Source organism: Mobula hypostoma, chromosome 18, assembly GCF_963921235.1.
Source record: "Mobula hypostoma chromosome 18, sMobHyp1.1, whole genome shotgun sequence".
In the NCBI taxonomy this organism is placed as follows: domain Eukaryota; kingdom Metazoa; phylum Chordata; class Chondrichthyes; order Myliobatiformes; family Myliobatidae; genus Mobula; species Mobula hypostoma.
In genome coordinates this window covers 14,750,513-14,771,114 of record NC_086114.1, presented here as the reverse complement: position 1 = coordinate 14,771,114, position 20,602 = coordinate 14,750,513, and the positions used below count along the sequence as shown (strand labels likewise).

The 20,602-nt window shown below is 41.8% G+C and overlaps 1 protein-coding gene across 4 annotated transcripts in view; it reads left to right on the top strand.

Annotated features, from left to right (window-relative positions):
• Positions 1–20,602, top strand: part of csk (C-terminal Src kinase) — a 138,290-nt gene that overhangs the window by 97,802 nt on the left and 19,886 nt on the right. For all 4 annotated transcript variants that reach the window (XM_063070485.1, XM_063070484.1, XM_063070487.1 and 1 more), the window contains 4 exons: positions 406–493; positions 1,349–1,462; positions 4,317–4,429; positions 19,130–19,349. In XM_063070485.1, coding sequence (XP_062926555.1) covers positions 479–493; positions 1,349–1,462; positions 4,317–4,429; positions 19,130–19,349 — 462 coding nt within the window. In that variant the 5' untranslated portion in view covers positions 406–478. The remainder of the gene's footprint in view (positions 1–405; positions 494–1,348; positions 1,463–4,316; positions 4,430–19,129; positions 19,350–20,602) is intronic.

Sequence of the window (20,602 nt, the reverse complement as noted above, 5' to 3'; positions counted from 1 at the left end):
GAAGTAAATGTCCAGGAAGCACTGGTTCTTGACACATACTGTAGAATTGGGTGCTGTATCAATTGATTTCACACCTATAACTTTTCAATAACTACTTTTTTCCCTTTTATCACTGTGCTATATAAAATAATTGCAACAATTAATTCAACTGGAGAAAATTGGCTTATAATTCAAAGTTGATTAAATATGGATGTAATTCATCAAAATGGGACAGTCTTAATTATAAGACAGTCCATACTTTCATCACTTGTATGGAAATACCTGTCTTAAGAGCAGTTGAGGCTGGTGTTTCTAACTATTACTGGTTGCCCTTGAGCTTTGCACTACACTGTTGGTTTCTATTAGATTGTTAAAAATGCATCTGGAATTTAAACAGATTTCCATAACCTCTTTTCTCTGGTGAAGGTCTGATGGTACCAAGCAAACGTTGAACCGTTGTGAGGCTTCCGACCCACAGCAACTATTGCAGAAGTGCAACATGTCACAGTCACAGGTAAAACTATTTCTACTGCTGTTTTAAATAGCTATATTCTGCAGTTAACGATTTGGATGGCGGGTATTGAATGTGTGCGCAAGGTTAAGGAAGGCCAAGGGTGCAGGTCTGAGAAATGAGCTGCCTTGTAACAAATTTAAATTTCATAACTGCATGCATGAAGGAAGGAAGTAGTTTTTAAGCAGAAGCAGTATGTTGATTACTACTAAAAGCTTTCATCTTTATTAGTTGAGGCAGTGGATGTCTCTAACTGCTGCTGCTCTGTCTTAAACTTTAGTGCCTAATATGGTTTCCTCTATCACCACATTTTCATTCATTAGCCAAGATAATTTGATCTGGTAAAATATCATAAGTAATTAGTTTTTCAAGGATGCTATTAGTAGTTATTTTTTTGCTGCTGGGTACAGCAGTACATTTTATGTGCCATGTAGTGACATGTTTAGTAGAAACATCTGTAAAATCCTAGTGTTCATGATGTTAGAGAATGAGTTCCACCTGTTTTATTTCTGGTCAATTTTGCATTAAGTATAAAGTTACGGGCATTTGTCTTCTATTGCTGTAGCATGTCCGGTGATTAACCCCTTAGCAGTCAGTATATACATCTGGGTACTCTTGCCTGCAGCATGTTTGGATTGCAATGTGTCAAGTTACATTTTTAAATAGGCAGGTAAGAGCACATTGGCTGTTGTATAATTATAAAAATGCTGGGTTTCATAAAGTGTGCTTATGCAGTTACTTTGATGCACTTTTAAAAAAAAAATGCTTTGCTGGAATAAATTCAGTAGGTACTTTTGACGAAAATGTGCTGTTGAAATCCTTGTCTTTATGGTCACTTTGTACCCTATTTTCTTGCAGACAATATGGGCATCGGGCACAGAGTGTATAGCCAAATACAATTTCAGTGGCAGCGCAGAGCAAGACCTTCCATTTAACAAAGGCGATGTTCTCACCATTATATCAGTTACCAAGGTAATAGAATTCATTATTGTTTCCATGGAAACAGTGAAATCCCAATCAGAGAGTCATTAATCTTCAATGGTTACACCAAAATGTTTGCTACCTACAAAGTCCTTTTTGCAGATTTTGATGTTTGAGATTGTGAAATGATACATTTGCTTTAATGCCATTCTTAAACTTGAGCTGCGCTGTGGGTCACCTGCCTACAAGTCATGAGCTGTAAAGAAAACAAATTGAGCCGATCAGTGTGCATGATTTAATGTCCGAAATGGTTTTCAAGATTTACTTTGCGTTTTTTAATTCAAATTGTGTGCTTTTTAAAACAAATAGCAATTCATGCCCTCGTTGTGATTGAACTCAGTGGCATATAATTCCCACTGCAATAGTGAACAAATTATTATCACTTCAAAGCACTACATGAATTGGTGGTTGAAAGGAAAATTCATATTGTACAGGATGTAGGTTTAATCATGTAAGTCTATTTTTTGATTAAGCTGTTTATTTTGCAGTAAAATAAAATGGTTTTTAATGCTCTATTTTGAGTTAAAGTTAAGAATTTGCCAAGCATGTACCCTTTTATTTCCTCATTGTTTTGCAATGTCCTGTTTTTATCAGATTCATATGATAAAGAGTAGCTTTTAGATCGCATTCTTTGGGTCATGTGAAGTGCAGTGGTGGTTCTGAGAAAGAATACACTCAGACCTCGCTTAACATTACCCCACGTAGCGCTGATTCGTTACAATGCAGTTATTCAATGCTTTATTGAAATTTTTTTAAATGACAAATTCATTCTAAACAACACTTAAAACTTCTCGAGTGGCCACCATTACAATAAACATTCAATCAGCCAATGAGAACACCGTACACGCGTTCTGATCCACTCACCGCCAATCGCGTATTAGGTCACGCTCTGCCTCCCCAGCCAATTTATTCCTTTTTTTCCTCCCCACCCATAATGTCTGGAAAACAGTCTGCAACTTCCAGTGAGGATAGCACATCTAAGATGTCTGGGGAAAAACATTGGCATGGATGTGAAACTGCAAGTGATAGGCATTTGGAAGCTGGTGAGCGTCAGGTTGCTGTTGGTTCCTCTTTGAAATTTGCGATGTTCATCAGAAATAACCCTGACTGGGAACAAAGCAATAAAGCAAAGAGGTGTTCTCAACGTGATTTCCTGCTACGGAGAACTGCTTCAAGGAAGGGAACTTAAGAAAAGGCAGTAAATCTCAATGCCTTCTTGAAGAAGAAGCCAAAATTAGAGGAGGACCTAAAGTCTGGTCCCTCCTCTAAGATTAACCACCACCCTCTTCCCTCCACTGCTGCAATATGTTGCTGCTCCACTGATGTATAAGTTAGGCTTGTTTGCATGTTTGTGACTCCTTGTATTATTGTGTGTGTGTATATCTATATCTCTGATTTGTTTTTTTTTTAAATCAGGGTGCATGTCCATTCACATAATGTTATAATGACCCCGCATAGCGCTGATTTACGTTGCACTGCACCTCCGAGGAGCGCATCCTCAGCCTTAAGCAAGGTCTGAGTGTAATGAGTTGTGGTTCCATCCGTGACAGTTTGTGGTCCCAACTAGGATTCGTTTTTGCTTGAGTCCACATTATGTTGCATTAATTGAAACAAGACCTCAAATTATGCTAAAATAGCCATGCTTTTAATTTTAGAGGTGTTGAGTGAAATAGTGCAAGCTCTGGTATAGGAATTTTATATATTAATGTTAAGTGTGGCATGGTCAAAATTTAAATTTCCACATTATGGCTATTCTCCAATTTAAAATGATAACTGCATGTTTGGAAACTCGTTTATCAAATGGGAGCTCATAATTTGTTTCTTTTGGAAGAAGATTGTTAAAAGTTGGTTATATTAATCAGTGAATAGTCGCCAAATTGAACGTTAAATATTAATACTTGTGTCGTTTAGGGGAAATTGGAGTGAAATCTTGATGTAAAAAAGACAAGCCTGAAAAGGGAATTGATATCTTAATGACCAGTATAGATTTGTCTTTTCAAAGCAATTGCTGGGGTTATTTTATTTAGGGATTAGATTATGAGAACACTCGCTCCTCTTTTATTGTCATTTAGAAATGCATACATGCATTAAGAAATAATGCAATGTTTCTCCGGAGTGATATCACAGAAAACAGGACAAACCAAAGACTAACACTGACAGAACCACATAATTATAACATATAGTTACAGCAGTGCAAAGCAATACCATAATTTGATGAAGAACAAACCATGGGCACAGTAAAAATAGTCTCAAAGTCCCCAAGTCGATCGCTCCCGAGTCCCTGATAGCGGCGGCAAAAGGAAGAAATTCCCTGCCACAAACCTCCAGGCACCGTCAACTTGCCGATGCCTTGGAAGCAGCCAACACTGAATCCGTTTGTCTGAAAACTTCGAGTGTCTGACCAGCCCCTCCGATAACAGCCTCCTGAGCGCCATCCTCTGCCAAGCGCCTTCGACCTAGCCCTGACCGCTGAAACAAGCAAAGCTGAGGATTCGGAGCCTTCTGCTCTGGAGATTCCGGTTACTACACAGTAGCAGTGGCAGCGAAGCGGGCATTTCAGAAGTCTTGTAGATGTTCCTCCGTACTCTCATGTCCTTCTCCATCAAATCAGAATGTGTACGGTCCCCTACTTGACAGATTTTTTTTACTATATTCTAAAATACGGCGAATTCATCAAGATCAAATATTTATATTGTCAATACCTGTACAGTTTTATTCGGTTATTAGTGTACATTATGTGTATGTGAAGAATTAAATTCATTCTGTCCCTGTATTCTGCCTATTATTTGTATCGATGCTCCAATGATCTCAGCTTAAATTGTCGCTTGTAATTTTTGTTTTGAAGGATCCCAACTGGTACAAAGCAAAAAGCAAAATAGGTAAAGAAGGAATTATCCCTGCAAACTATGTCCAGAAGAGAGAAGGAGTCAAGTCTGGAGCCAAGCTTAGCCTTATGCCGTAAGTATTGTGATGGTTTGTGTGATCCTATATCAACAGACTGTAGAATGCAAATGTTAATATGGAATGGGCACCAAATAAGATCAATATGTACTATCCTTTCAAAATTCAAGACAAAGAAGCCTACAGGAATAGTCAGTCTTAGAAATGTTTAAACCAGTGCTGTTAATTCAGGTGCCTTGTGTCCAGATAGTACAGATTAGTCATTTTATGTGTCAAGCCAACAGCACCATCTTTGGAATGCTCAATTAAGATGGTTCACATCCAGTTGGAGTCTGCTGCTGCGAATCGATGCACTGACCTCTATCTAATCTTGTTTGTCTTTGATTTCTTTGTCCTTACTAGCTAGAATCAGTATCTGGTCAAGTGAAGTAACAAAAGTCCTGTGAAATAGTGAAATGAAGTATAACGAAGGCTTAATGATGGATACATTTTTCCCAAAATGATTCTGTGCTGCATCTGTAAGCTCTTCAACATGCAACCATCTGAAGCCAGATTTTGTACATTAGAGGTTGAACACTTTGGTTGCTACTTTGCCTTCCATCTTGACATTGCCATTATTCTAATAAGTTGGCATAACTGCAGAGGGCACAAATATAATGGTACCAAAGGTAAGGCTAATCCTTTGGATGGAAAAGATCTTGCCTTCAGATTTATTTTTTGAGACAGCTATAAGCTTTTTATCAATTAGTATTTTGCTGACTGCTGATCCCATAATTCTAGCAGTTGTCTTACTTTCTGTTTCAAAGTAAATTTATTATCAAAGCATATATACATTATACAACCTTGAGATTCAATGGTCGGTCTTATGTAGGTTTTTTGGGTGTTTTTTTTTTGTTCCATGGCTGACTATTAGCACTTGGGCACAAAACAGAGTACCCAAAACAACCTATACATTTTTTTAAAAAAGACCATTGAGCACCAATGTGTAGAGGAAAAAAAATCGCAAGCAAATGGTGTACTGGCATTCCACAAGAGTTCATAGTTCAGCGCAGAGTCAAGTATACCTTGTGAAGCCGTGATCTGAACTGGCCTGTCCCTCGCCTTAGGCCCCAATGCCCTGACCTTTTCATTCTAGCCTGGCAACGTCCAAACATCGGATTCAGTCGCCTCGATACACTCTGAGGCCTGGGCATTGTCTCCTTGATTTGGCTGGTGACCGATCTTTCCAATTCAGCATGGCACTTAAATCTCCATCCAAATGTTGAGTTCATTCGAATCAGTACACTATGGTGCCTGGACCTCGCTGCCTCAATTCGGCCTTTGACACAGTGCTTAAATCGATCAAACCACCTCGCTCTGAGCAACAGGCCACTGCTTCGGCTCACCTTGGTTCTGCCACATTGAATTGCTTTCAAGGCCAAAGAGAAGTTGCAGATCATTACTTGAGATGATCATTTGCCAGAAAAGGTGTGATTAACAAAGTATTTAGTTGTTTTTCTTGTTTTGTTAGCCACAGCCAGAAGTCGCTGAAGTTTAATGCTTCTGGAAGGAACTTGAATATAGTTTTAAAAAAAATAAAAAATACATTTCAATATGCTGTGGCCACTAAGTACTGGAGTGGAACCTGGTGTGGTCTTCTGCTGATCTGCTTCAAGAATTGACATGTTGTGCGTTCAGAAATGTTCTTCTGCACATCACTGTTGTAGCGCCCGGTTATTTGAGTTACTGTTGCCTTCCTATTGGCTTGAAGCATTCTGTCCATTCTTCTCTGACTTCTTTCATTAACGAGGAATTTTCACTCTCAAAACTGCCACTCACTGAATCTTTTTGTATTCCTACCATCTATATACTACTAAAACTCTCATGCTCTGTCTGTGACCTCCAATTAGCGCAAACGGTGCACTGCAGCGGCACTTTTTTTGGGCTAAATCGAATTAAAATGCGCTAACTTATAGAATGCAGGCAAAGTTCAGGGTTATATATTCGTATAAAGTTCCTCATTCGTCAAAATCAACAGGCTCATTTCACCCGAGATGACGATCCGCCATCATGGAAATCGGGACGCGACAGCCCGACGCATGCGCATGGCCAGCCTCAGCAGCGACACCTACCAGAGCAAAAGGACAGGGCAGCTCTATTTCAAGAGGTCACATTCTGCTAATCACCATCAGCATGTGCAGGATTGCGACAGATCTAACTGCCTCCCATCAATAAGAGATAATTAAATCTTATTGTAATGACGTACTTCGAGACACCTATTGAACCCTTTGCTGCAGTCAAAGGACAGCGGTGACTATATCACGTCTATTTAGATTATGAGGACACTCAGTCCTTGTTTATTCTCATTTAGAAATGCATGCATTAAAAAATGATACAACGTTCCTCCAGAATGATATTGCAAGAAAACACACGACAAACCAAGAGTGAAACTGATAAAACCACATAATTATAACATGGTTACAACAGTGCAAAGCAATATCATAATTAGATAAAGTGCAGACCATGGGCACGGTACAAAAAAAGTCTCAAAGTCCCGATAGACTCATCATCTCACGCAGGTGGCAGAAGGGAGAAACTCTCCCTGCCATGAACCTCCAAGTGCTGCAAACTTGCCGATGCAGCACCATTGGAAGCACCCGACCGCAGCGGACTCTCAGTCCGTCCGAAAACTTCGAGCCTCCGACCAGCCCCTCCGACACAGCCTCTCCGAGCACCATCCTCTGCTGGAGTGTTTCAACTCGCCCCGGCTGCCGAACAACAAGCAAAGCTGAGGACTCGGGGCCTTCCCCTCTGGAGATTCTGGACCACACAGTAGCAGCAGCAGCGATGCAGGCATTTCAGAAGTTTCACCAGATGTTCCTCTGTGCTCTCACATCTGTCTCCGTCAAATCAGGATTGTGCACAGCACTCTACTTGACAAATAACAGACATAACCACCGGAGTGGCTGCTGCGAGCTGCGTCGCATTACCATCCTCTCCTCTCCTCTCCTCTCCTCTCCTAGGAGAGCGCCAATCACGTCATCAAGAATAATCAGCATCCTTTGGTCTTACCACTTCATATCTTCTATTCAGCATTAGGGTTTTTAAAAAAAAAAGGGTCAGCCTAATTATGCCACGTGGAAAGGGAACGGGGACGTTATGGTCAAGAGATGACGCCGTCGGGAAGTGGCAAGGAGAGGGAGACAACAAGAATCGGATGAGGTCGGGGCTGCACAACTCCAGGATCAAAGAATCAGGACAAAAAAAAATGAGAGAAGGTGGAGGTGAGGTATGCACTTCTCCAAGGTCAGAGACACACAACAAACAGCAGAAGAGATGGGGGATGAAAGGACTGCGCGTCTCCAGAATGACAACGGGAGGCACAAGGGTGGTAGATAAACCAGAAATGATGCCATCAAAGGTGTCCTTCGTTAAATGAGGAGCTATATTTGCTTTGCTACACATCGTTCTTCTTTAATTGAGGTTTTCTACTTCAGTTTCCAAAACAAAGCGATACCAATAGCATGCAGGAAAATTTAATGTACTTTCTTCTCACATCAGACTGCACTACCCCTTCTCTCCAACGGGTGCCCCAACAGGTCACCCTGTTGTGTAGTTCTCTATAAACTCTAGACTGTTGTTGACAGGAGATCTGCAGTTTCTAAAATACTCAAGCCACCCTGTCTAGCACCAACAATCATTCCACGGTCAATGTCACTTGAATCACATTCCTTCCGCATTCTGATGTTTGGTCTGAATAACAGCTGAACCTCTTGACGATATTTGCATGCTTTTGTGCATTGAGTTACTGCCATATTGGCTAAATAGATATGTGATTTAACAAGCAACTGTACAGGTAGATATACTTAATAAAGTAGCCACTGAGTGGAATTATGACAACTTTTTGCTGTAGCATTCTTCCTGTACTTCTGATTTATCTGCCATTATTATTGATTAACAGGACCTTGACATAATACATCCAGAATTAATGCCTACTTGACAAATGCTTACACCAGTTTCTTGGTGGATGTTCAGTTATGTCTTGGGTTTGGAGAAGACACTTAAGGAGAGCAGCTACTTAAACCTAGAACTTGGGCAGAATCATAATCAGATTTTTTTTTTTAAATTTTATTGAGAATAGGCTCTTCTGGCCATTCGAGCCACGCCACCCAGCAATCCCTGACTTAATCCTAGTCTACTCACGGGACAATTTACAATGACCAATTAACGTACAAACCAATACGTCTTTGGACTGTGGGAGGTAACCGGAGCACCCGGAGGAAACCCATTCCATCACAGAGAACATACAAACTCCTTTTCGACAACAGCGGGAATTGAACCTGAGTCACTGGTACCGTAAAGCATTGTGCTGATCGCTACACTACCATGTCGCCCACTGCACATGGCATGAAATTTTTTGTTTTGTGGCAGTGGTACATTGTAATACATTTTTTTAAAAAAAGCTCTAGTGAAAGAAAATAGTGGAGAGACAAGATCTTGGCTTAACAACATATGGAAGTTGCTTCCAAGAGTAAAGTATTGCTGAAGAGCATTATCGATGAAGGGGTACTGTAAGATCATTTTTACTTCTAAAGTAATGCAGAGAAGTATGAAAAACAATGATCTAAATTCTTTAGCTGCCATTATGCAGGTAAGAGAGGGCACTTGCAAATGAGCTAAATATATGGAGATTAGCTACAATTGTCTATCATTTGCTCAAAGATGAAGATATGAAAGCAAAGGTTGGAAAGGAAGTGGGGGAAAAAAAAAACAAGTTCAGTCAGGTCGATGGTCTAAAGTGTTCAACAATGTGGTCACTCAATCTGTGGCTTTTTCTACGATGAAGAAACTGTACTGAGCTCTGTAGCTATTTTTTTTATACGGCTCCATCCCCTTGTGGCACATCAGGCAGCACCCTTGCTGTTTGTTTAGTATTTTCAGTTTTACAAGGCTGAGTTGCTAGCTCGACGCTTAACCCAGCATGGATGGAAAAGGTGCGAGGAGCTGGCAGGATTCCAACCCGGGACTACTCGCCTCAGAGTCCAGTGCTGAATGCCACACCACCACGTGCTGGCAACCTGTAGCCATGTTTGTGATAGCAAAACACTTGTATTAATAAAATCAAACATAATGTTTTATCCCGATCTTGTACATTTAAAAAAATCAAAGATTGTTATTTGGTTAATCTACCTGAATTACAGGAAGTTTAAGCATTGGGATAAAGTAAAAATGCTAGAAATACTCAGCAGGTTAGGCAGCATCTGGAGAAGTGAAGAGGTGCAAACACCTTTCAGGGATAAAATGACTAGTTTTACTGAGAGAAATTGTACTGGAGAAAAGGGATAAGATGAAATGAATCGTTATAATTAAATGAGGCCATAGTTATTATGGGGATAAGATGTAGATCAGGGGTTCCCAGCCTTTTTTATGCCATGGACCAATACCATTGAGCAAGGGGCCTGTGGGCCCCAGGTTGGGAGCTCCTGATGTAGATAAGTCATCTAGTTTAATCAGAACTGTTACAGAGAAAACAGCAGTGTGAAATCCACAGCTGTGGAATACATGGTCTAGCCTTGAGAGTCAGAGTACTGTAGTGTAGAAGCAGGCTCTTTTGCCCAACTCATCCATGCCGACCATGGTGTCCACCAAGTTAGTCCAATTTACCCTTATTAGCCCATATCCCACTAAGCAGGTTCCTAACAAGTACTTGCCTAAATGCTATTTAAATACTGTTATTGTACATGCCTCATCCACTTTCTCTGGCAGCTTATTCCATGTACACATCACCCTCTGAGTGAAGTTGCCCCAAGGTCTCTTCTAAGTATTTCCCCTCAGTTTAAACCTATGCCCTTTCATATTTAGTTCCCCTTCTCTTGGGGGGGCGGGGGGGAAATGACCTGCGTGCGTTCAGAGTCAAATTTTTTTATTTTAGTACCTGCATGTTATCACATACAACCCAAGATTCTTTTTCTGTGGGCATACTTAGCAAATCTATAGAACAGTAACTGTAGCAGGATCAATAGACAACAAATTGTGCAAATGTAGATGTAACTAAATAGTAATAAGTAACAAGCATGAAATAAGATAAGTGTCCTTAAATTCCCTTTTGTTCAAGAGCCTTATGGTTGAGGGGTAGTAACTGTTTTTGAACCTGGTAGTACAAGTCTTGTGGCACTTTGTACCTTCTACCTGATGGTAGCAGCAAGAAAAGAGCATGGCCTGGGTGATGAGGATCTTTGTTAGATGCTGCTTTTCCTCGGCATCATTTCATCTAGATTTGCTCAATGGTTGACCCAACCTATGACCTTAATGATTTGTACACCTCTCTTGGGTCACCCCTCAATCTCCTCAATAAACTGATTAGAAAGGCTGGCTCGGTTATCAGAGTCAAACTGGAGCCTGTGGTAGAACAAAGGACCCCATGGAAAATCCTGGTAATTCTGGACAATGTCTCTCACCCTCTGCATGCCACCTTGGCTGAACAGAGGAGCACATTCAGTAATAGACTATGATAACTGCGCTGCTCCAAAGAGCGCTATATGAGGTCATTCTCGTTCTTACGCTCGGCCATTAGGCTCTATAATGATTCAACCTATAGCCAGGGAAGACTGTTAGACTGTTTGTAGTAACTTATGTTTTATTCTTTCTACTTCTAATATTTATATCTGCACTTGTAATGCTACTATGACACTGTAATTCCCTTTGGGATTAATCCATCTAACAATTGACCCAGCATCAACAGTATCAATTCCTTTTTGCAGAGGTTCCAAACTACTCCTGCCCTCTGCTACAGAATCATTTCCTAATTTAATACCCAAAAACACCCAGTATGATGTTTGGATTGTGCCCATCAAATAAGATTTTCTCCTACTCTATCATGTGCCCTTCTTGAAAGTTTAATTCTCCCATTAACCTCCTGAAATCCACGGAAAACCATTCTAGTGTATATGATTTTGTATTGAAACAAGGTATTACTGAACTCCCACCAAGCTGATGTTGCCTGTTTTCTGATGGCTTGATATGACCTTCACCTTCTGGCTTGTACTGCGTCCCCTCCTCTACACCACGTTATTCTGACTTCTTTCTGCTTTCTTTCCAGTCCTGATGAAGGGTCTTGACCCAAAATATTGGCTATTTAGTCCTCTCCATGGATCCTGAGTTTCTCCAACATTTTCAATAGTTCCATTCAATATCAGAGAATGTGTACAATGTACGACCTGAAATTCTTGCTCTTCACAGACATGCACAAAAACAACAGTGCCCCAAAGAATGAGTGACAGTAAAAATTAGAACCCCAAAGCCCTCTACTCCCTCCACACACAAGCAGCAGCAAAGCAACAATCCTCACCCACCCCCACTTCAGCAAACAAAAGCATCAGCACCCTCCACCCACCAAGCAAGCAATAGCAAGGCCCCCAAGAAAGACTGATCTCCGGTGATCGTTCACCCCGACAATTCGACATAACACAGGCACGCTCTCTCCTGAATAAAGGGGCAGAGGGATGTCCCATTTTTACAGCAAGAGGGGAAACCAATAAAGGCAAACAATTTCTCTTGCAACTCACAGCTATCTGGACTATTCCTCTTCTCACCCTGTCTCTTGCAAAAACGCCATCCCCTTCTCGCAATTCCTCTGTCTCCGCCGCATCTCCTCTCAGGATGAGGCTTTTCATTCTAGGACGAGGGAGATGTCTTCCTTTTGTAAAGAAAGGGACTTCCCTTCCTCCACTATCAACTCTGCTCTTAAACGTATCTCCCCCATTTCATGTACATCTGCTCTCACTCCATCCTCCCACCACCCCACTAGGAATAGGGTTCCCCTGGTCCTCACCTACCACCCCACCAGCCTCCGGGTCCAACATATTATTCTCCGTAACTTCCGCCACCTCTAACGGGATTCCACCACTAAGCACATCTTTCCCTCCCCCCTTCTCTCTGCATTCCGCAGGGATCGCTCCCTACACAACTCCCTTGTCCATTCGTCCCCCCCATCCCTCCCCACTGATCTTCCTCCTGGCACTTATCCGTGTAAGCGGAACAAGTGCTACACATGCCCTTACACTTCCTCCCTTACCACCATTCAGGGCCTCAAACAGTCCTTCCAGTTGAGGCATCACTTCACCTGTGAGTCGACTGGGGTGATATACTGCGTCCGGTGCTCCCGATGTGGCCTTTTATATATTGGTGAGACCTGACGCAGACTGGGAGACCACTTTGCTGAACATCTACGCTCTGTCCGCCAGAGAAAGCAGGATCTCCCAGTGGCCACACATTTTAATTCCACATCCCATTCCCATTCTGACATGTCTATCCACGGCCTCCTCTACTGTGGAGATGAAGCCACACTCAGGTTGGAGGAACAACACCTTGTATTCCGTCTGGGTAGCCTCCAACCTGATGGCATGAATATCGACTTCTCTAACTTCCGCTAAGGCCCCACCTCCCCCTCGTACCCCATCTGTTACTCATTTTTATGCACACATTCTTTCTCTCACTCCTTTTTCTCCCTCTGTCCCTCTGAATATACCTCTTGCCCATCCTCTGGGTCAACCCCCCCCCCCCTGTCTTTCTTCCCGGACCTCCTGTCCCATGATCCTCTCGTATCCCCTTTTGCCTATCACCTGTCCAGCTCTCGGCTCTATCCCTCCCCCTCCTGTCTTCTCCTATAATTTTGGATCTCCCCCTCCCCCTCCAACTTTCAAATCCCTTACTCACTCTTCCTTCAGTTAGTCCTGACGAAGGGTCTCGGCCTGAAACGTCGACTGCACCTCTTCCTATAGATGCTGCTTGGCCTGCTGCGTTCACCAGCAACTTTGATGTATGTTGCTTAAGACAAACAATTTGCTGATTTGTGGTGTTAAACTCTGCTGCATCGAGTTCTGCCAACTCGAGAATCGGCAGCGAACTTTTCCCCCACCAACAAGAGAAAGAGGGAGTGTGTGCAATTCGCTAAGTACTGAGCTCCTGACAGCTGATCAGGCGTTCCTATAACACAATAAGATATAGGAGCAGAAATAGGCCATTCAGCCCATGGAGTCTGCTCTGTCATTCAATCATAGGCTGATGCAATTCTTCCAGTCATTGCCACTCCCCTCCCTCCACCCCATACACTTTCATGCCCTGGCTAATCAAGAACTTATCTATCTCTGCCTTAAATGCACCCAATGATTTGGCCTCCATAGCTGCTCGTAGCAACAGAATTCCACAGATTTACCACCCTCTGACCAAAGTAATTTCTCTGCATCTCTGTTCTAAATGGATATCCTTTAATCCTGAAATTGGGCCCTCTTGTCCTAGACTCCCCTACCATGGGATATAACTTTGCCATATCTAATCTATTCAGGCCTTTTAACATTCGGAATGTTTCTATGAGATCCCCCCTCATTCTTCTGAATTCCAGGGAATACAGCCCAAGAGCTGCCAGACATTCCTCATATGGTAATCCTTTTATTCCTGGAATCATTCTCATGAATCTTCTCTGAACCCTTTCCAATGTCAGTATATCCTTTCTAAAATAAGGAACCCAAAACTGCACACAATACTCTGTGTGGTCTCAGAAGTGCCTTATAGAGCCTCAACATCACATCCCTGCTCTTATATTCTATACCTCTAGAAATGAATGCCAACATTGCATTTGCCTTCTTCACCACCAACTCAACTTGGAGGTTAACCTTTAGACTATCCTGCACAAGGACTTCCAAGTCCCTTTGCATCTCTGCATTTTGAATTCTCTCCCTAGCTAAACAATAGTCTGCCCGTTTATTTCTTCCACCAAAGTGCATGACCATACACTTCCCAACAATGTACTTCATTTGCCACTTCTTTGCCCATTCCCCTAAACTATCCAAGTCTCTCTGCAGGCTCTCTGTTTCCTCCACACTACCTTCTCCTCCACCTATCTTTGTATCATGGCAAATTTAGCCACAAATTCATTAATACTATAGTCCAAATCATTGACATACATCGTTAAAAGCAGTGTTCCCAACACCGACCCCTGTGGAACTCCACTGGTAACCAGCAGCCAGCCAGAATAGGATCCCTTTATTCCCACTCTGTTTTCTGCCAATCGCCCGGTGCTTCTCCCGTGCTGGTAACTTCCCTGTAATTCCATGGGATGTTATCTTGCTGAGTGTGACACCTTGTCAAAGGCCTTTTGAAAATCCAAGTACACCACATCGACTGCATTTCCTTTGTCTACCCTACTTGTAAAATTTCTAAAAAAAAATTGCAGTAGGTTAGTCAGGCAGGATTTTCCTTTCAGGAAACTATGCTGGCTTTGACCTATCTTGTCATGTGCCTCCAGGCACTCTGTAATTTCATCCCTAACTATTGATTCCAACAACTTCCCAACCACTGTCAGGGTAACAGATCTATAGTTTCCTTTCTGCTCCCTCCCACCCTTCTTTGATAGCGGAGTAACATTTTCAATTTTCCAGTCCTCCAGAATCTATTGATTCTTGAAAGATCATTGTTAATGCCTCTGCAGTCTCTCCAGCTACTTCCTTCAGAACTTGAGCATGCATTCCTGCAGGTCCAGGAGATTTATCCACCTTCAGCTTACTGAGCACCTTCTCAGTCGTAATTTTCACTGCAAATACTTCACTTCCCTGACACTCTTGAATGTCCAGTATACTGCAGATATCTTCCACTGTGAAGACTGATGCAAAATATGCTTTCAGTTCCTCTGCCATCTCTGCGTCTATCATTACAATATCTCCAGTGTCATTTTCTATTGGTCCTATGTCAACTCTCTTTTACCCTTTATATACTTAGTTTTTAGTACCTTTTTTGATATTAGTCACCAGCTTCCTTACACAATTCATTTTTTTCCTTCCTAATGACCACCTTAGTTTCCTTAAAGTTTTTAAATGCTTCCCAATCCTCTATCTTCCCACTAGCTTTGGCTTCCTTGTATGCCCTCTCGTTTGCTTTTACTTTGGCTCTGACTTCACTTGTCAGCCATGGTAGTGTCCTTCCATTCGAAAATTTCTTCTTTTTTGGAATTCATCTATCTGTCTTGCACTTGCCTCATTTTTCACAGAAACTCCAGCCATCGCTGCTCTGCTATCCTTCCTGCTAGTGTCTCTTTCTAGTCAACCTTGGCCAGTTACCCCCTCATGCCATTGTAATTTCCTTTATTCCACTGAACCATACCATAGAACCATAGAAACTACAGCACAGAAGCAGGCCCTTTGGCCCTTCTTGGCTGTGCCGAACCATTTTCTGCCTAGTCCCACTGACCTGCACATGGACCATATCCCTCCATACACCTCCCATCCATGTATCTGTCCAATTTATTCTTAAATGTTAAAAAAGAACCCGCATTTACCACCTCGTCTGGCAGCTCATTCCATACTCCCACCACTCTCTGTGTGAAGAAGCCCCCCCTAATGTTCCCTTTAAACTTTCCCCCCTCACCCTTAACCCATGTCCTCTGGTTTTTTTCTCCCCTTGCCTCAGTGGAAAAAGCCTGCTTGCATTCACTCTATCTATACCCATCATAATTTTATATACCTCTATCAAATCTCCCCTCATTCTTCTACGCTCCAGGGAATAAAGTCTTAACCTATTCAACCTTTCTCTGTAACTGAATTTCTCAAGTCCCGGCAACATCCTTGTAAACCTTCTCTGCACTCTTTCAACCTTATTTATATCCTTCCTGTAATTTGGTGACCAAAACTGAACACAATACTCCAGATTCGGCCTCACCAATGCCTTGTACAACCTCATCATAACAATCCAGCTGTTATACTCAATATTTCTATTAATAAAGGCCAATGTACCAAAAGCGCTGTTTACGACCCTATCTACCTGTGACGACACTTTTAGGGAATTTTGTATCTGTATTCCCAGATCCATCTGTTCCACTGCACTCCTCAATGCCTTACCATTAACCCTGTATGTTCTACGTTGGTTTGTCCTTCCAACATGCAATACCTCACACTTGTCAGTATTAAACTCCATCTGCCATTTTTCAGCCCATTTTTCCAGCTGGTCCAAGTCCCTCTGCAGGCTCTGAAAACCTTCCTCACCGTCTACTACACCTCCAATCTTTGTATCATCAGCAAACTTGCCGATCCAATTTACCACAATATCATCCAGATCATTGATATAGATGACAAATAACAATGGACCCAGCACTGATCCCTGTGGCACACCACTAGTCACAGGCCTCCACTCGGAGAAGCAATTCTCTACCACCACTCTCTGGCTTCTTCCATCGAGCCAATGTCTAATCCAATTTACCACCTCTCCATGTATACCTAGCGACTGAATTTTCCTAACTAACCTCCCATGCGGGACCTTGTCAAAGGCCTTACTGAAGTCCATGTAGACAATATCCACAATATCCACTGCCTTCCCTTCATCCACTTTCCTGGTAACCTCCTCGAAAAACTCCCAACAGATTGGTCAAACATGACCTACCACGCACAAAGCCATGTTGACTCTCCCTAATAAGCCCCTGTCTATCCAAATGCTTGTAGATTCTGTCTCTTAGTACTCCCTCCAGTAACTTACCTACTACTGACGTTAAACTCACCGGCCTATAATTTCCCGGATTACTTTTCGATCCTTTTTTAAACAACGGAACAACATGACCCACTCTCTAATCCTCCGGCACTTCACCCGTAGACAGCGACATTTTAAATATTTCTGCCAGGGCCCCCGCAATTTCAACACTAGTCTCCTTCAAGGTCCGAGGGAACACTCTGTCAGGTCCCGGGGATTTATCCACTTCAATTTTCCTCAAGACAGCAAGCACCTCCTTCTCAATCTGTACAGTTTCCATGGTCTCACTACTTGATTCCCTCAATTCCATAGATTTCATGCCAGCTTCCTTAGACGCAGACGCAAAAAACCTATTTAAGATCTCCCCCATTTCCTTTGGTTCCGCACAAAGCCGACCACTCTGATCTTCAAGAGGACCAATTTTATCCCTTACAATCCTTTTGCTCTTAATATACTTGTAAAAGCTCTTTGGATTATCCTTCACTTTGACTGCCAAGGCAACCTCATGTCTTCTTTTTGCCCTCCTGATTTCTTTCTTAAGTATTTTCTTGCACTTCTTATACTCCTCAAGCACCTGATTTACCCCTTGTTTCCTATATATTTCATACAACTTCCTCTTCTTCTTTATCAGAGTTGCAATATCCCTTGAGAACCAAGGTTCCTTAGTCCTATTCAATTTGCCTTTAATCCTGACAGGAACATACAAACTCTGCACTCTCAAAATTTCCCCTTTGAAGGCTTCCCACCTACCAATCACATCTTTGCCAGAGAACAACCTGTCCCAATCCACGCTTTTTAGATCCTTTCTCATTTCTTCAAATTTGGCCGCCTTCCAGTTCAGAACCTCAACCCTAGGACCAGATCTATCCTTGTCCATGATCAAAATGAAACTAATGGTGTTATGATCACTGGAACCAAAGTGCTCCCCTACACAGACTTCTGTCACTTGCCCTAATTCGTTACCTAACATGAGATCCAATATTGCATCCCCTCTAGTTGGTCCCTCTATATATTGATTTAGAAAACTTTCCTGAACACATTTTACAAACTCTAAACCATCTAGACCCCTAACAGTATGGGAGTCCCAATCAATGTATGGAAAATTAAAATCCCCTACCACCACAACTTTGTTTCCTGCAGTTGCCTGCTATCTCTCTGCAGATTTGCTCTTCCAAGTCTCGTTGACTATTGGGTGGTCTGTAATACAATCCCACTAATGTGGCCATACCTTTCCTGTTTCTCAGCTCCACCCATAAGGACTCAGTAGACAAGCCCTCTAATCTGTCCTGCCTGAGCACTGCTGTAATATTTTCCCTAACAAGCAATGCTACTCCCCCACCTTTCATTCCTCTGCCTCGATCACATCTGAAACATCAGAACCCTGGAATATTAAGCTGCCAGTCCTGCCCCTCCTGTAGCCAAGTTTCACTAATTGCTACAACATCATAATTCCACGTGTCAATCCACGCCCTCAACTCATCCACCTTCCCCGCAATACTCCTAGCAATGTAGAAATGCACCTGATGCTTTCAAGTGGCGAAGCTCAGGCAAAATGTCAAGACCTTGTGACATTTTGTCCATCCGCATAACTAAGACTTAGAACAAGATTTTAGGCGTGGAAGAAATGTAGAAATATAGAAATATCTACATTTTGGAATTTAGTTTCTCCTTCTCAAATTTCAAAGTGAATTCGATCAGATTGTGAACACTGTTCCCCAAGAGTTCCTTAACGTTAAGCTCTCTTACCACCTCCGTGTTTGCTTAACACCCAATCCAGCACAGCTGATTCCCTAGTGGGCTCAACAACAAACTGTTCTGAAAAGCCATCCCTTAGACATTCTACAAATTCTCTCTCTTGAGGTTCTGTTTTCTCCCACAGCGCTTCAATCGGTGACAATGACAGAGCATGTGCTCATCCCTAGGGCTGCAGATCCTTGGAACACCGAAGGCACGCTCGTCTTCTGGGCTGGTCGATGAGCCCCTGGAGCAGGTTCCACCGCCGCAGAGAGCTGAAGTTTGTCTGTAGCTCTAGGTCAGGGTCTTTAAAAGAACTCTATTCACCTTGAATAGGAAAAAGAGACATTAGGGTAGAAATTAAGCATTTTGCACAGATGAGCTCGAAGGAGTTGCAGTTGAGCGCCATCATAGTTCCGCCCAGTGTGTGTTACTGTATATTTCCAGCATTTGCAGAATCTCTTGTTTACTTTTTTCTGGTGATTGTTTTGCCGGCAGTATCGTAACAGTGCATTTTTGATTTGTGTATTGTAGCTGGTTTCATGGAAAAATTACTCGTGAGCAAGCTGAGAGGCTACTGTATCCACCTGTAGACGGTTTATTTTTGGTACGGGAAAGTACAAACTATCCTGGTGATTACACACTGTGTGTGAGCTGTAGTGGGAAGGTGGAACATTACCGGATCATTTATTCGGCCAGCAAGCTCAGCATCGATGAAGAAGCCTATTTTGACAACCTGATGCAATTGGTAGAGGTTAGTTGGATTTTAATAACTTTTAATAGTTTATATTAAGACTATTTTGAAACTCAGTATGCTGTTTCAAATAATAACATTTTTTTTCAATCCTCTTGTTGGTGTATTGATTTTCCTGTGCAACTGTTAAAATCCTGTTTTTCTTCAAAATACTCAATTTGTAGATGTGTTGAAATAGAATAAGAACAAAATTGCAAAGACTTGTTTGAAATTAATGGTATTCCAGTTAGTTTGTATGATACATGTAGATTTGAGATTTAACTACTCAGTCAAATTGTCCAGCATAGATTACAGATATATTGTGCAGATAGGTTAAAGCTGCGAGATGTTTCTATAAGCGGCTAAAGTCAGGTTGTGCCCCATGAACACTTGGTAATTTTTCCCTCTCATTTTGCAATACTCGTTTAATTTATTTTTATACATTTATTGTAATTTATAGGTCTTATTTCTCTGCATTGCAGTGTACTACTGCCACAGAACAACAAATTTTATACCATATACCAGTGATGTTAAACCTGATTCTCATTCTGGTATTTTTTAAAATTTTGCCATTTTGCCATTATTTTGTCTGAGGTGCAGAAATAATGAGCAATATTTTAAAATTTAGTATCTAATGAATTTGGTACTTAAAATTCTCAGCTATTTACTCTAATAATGTAGCAGTAAAGTTCTTGTTAATTACTGAAAAGCAGCTGATCATAACATTCCAGATTGTTTTAGTGAGTCATTGGAAGCTGTGGGTCATCTTTGGATTTGTTCCATAACATCTGACAATTGATGAATTATAGTTTTGGTGCCAACTCCCTTTCAGGTATTCTTGGTCCAACTATAAATGGATAGTCAATCATCTGATATGTTAGTTCTTGAGAGACTTCAACTGAAATGCTTGGATATGAATTCCATGCCTAAAATCTTGTTCTAAGTCTTCGTTATGCGGATGGACAAAATGTCACAAGGTCTTGACATTTTGCCTGAGCTTCGCCACGTGAAAGCATCATATTTTCTTGTCCCAAGAATCTGGATTCTCAATCCAATTATCATCTGCCAATTCTTGCTCCACCCTTTCCTTTCACTTTTTCTACAGGCCATCCTCCCCTCTATCTTTTAGTCTAGATGAAGGTTCTCAACCCAAAATTTTGACTGTCCAATTCCCTTCATTGGTGGTGTCTGATCCACTGACTTCCTCCAGTGTTGTCACTTTAGTAAAACTTCCACTGACGATTGTTAAATGTCAGAAAATAGCTTTGTGGTTT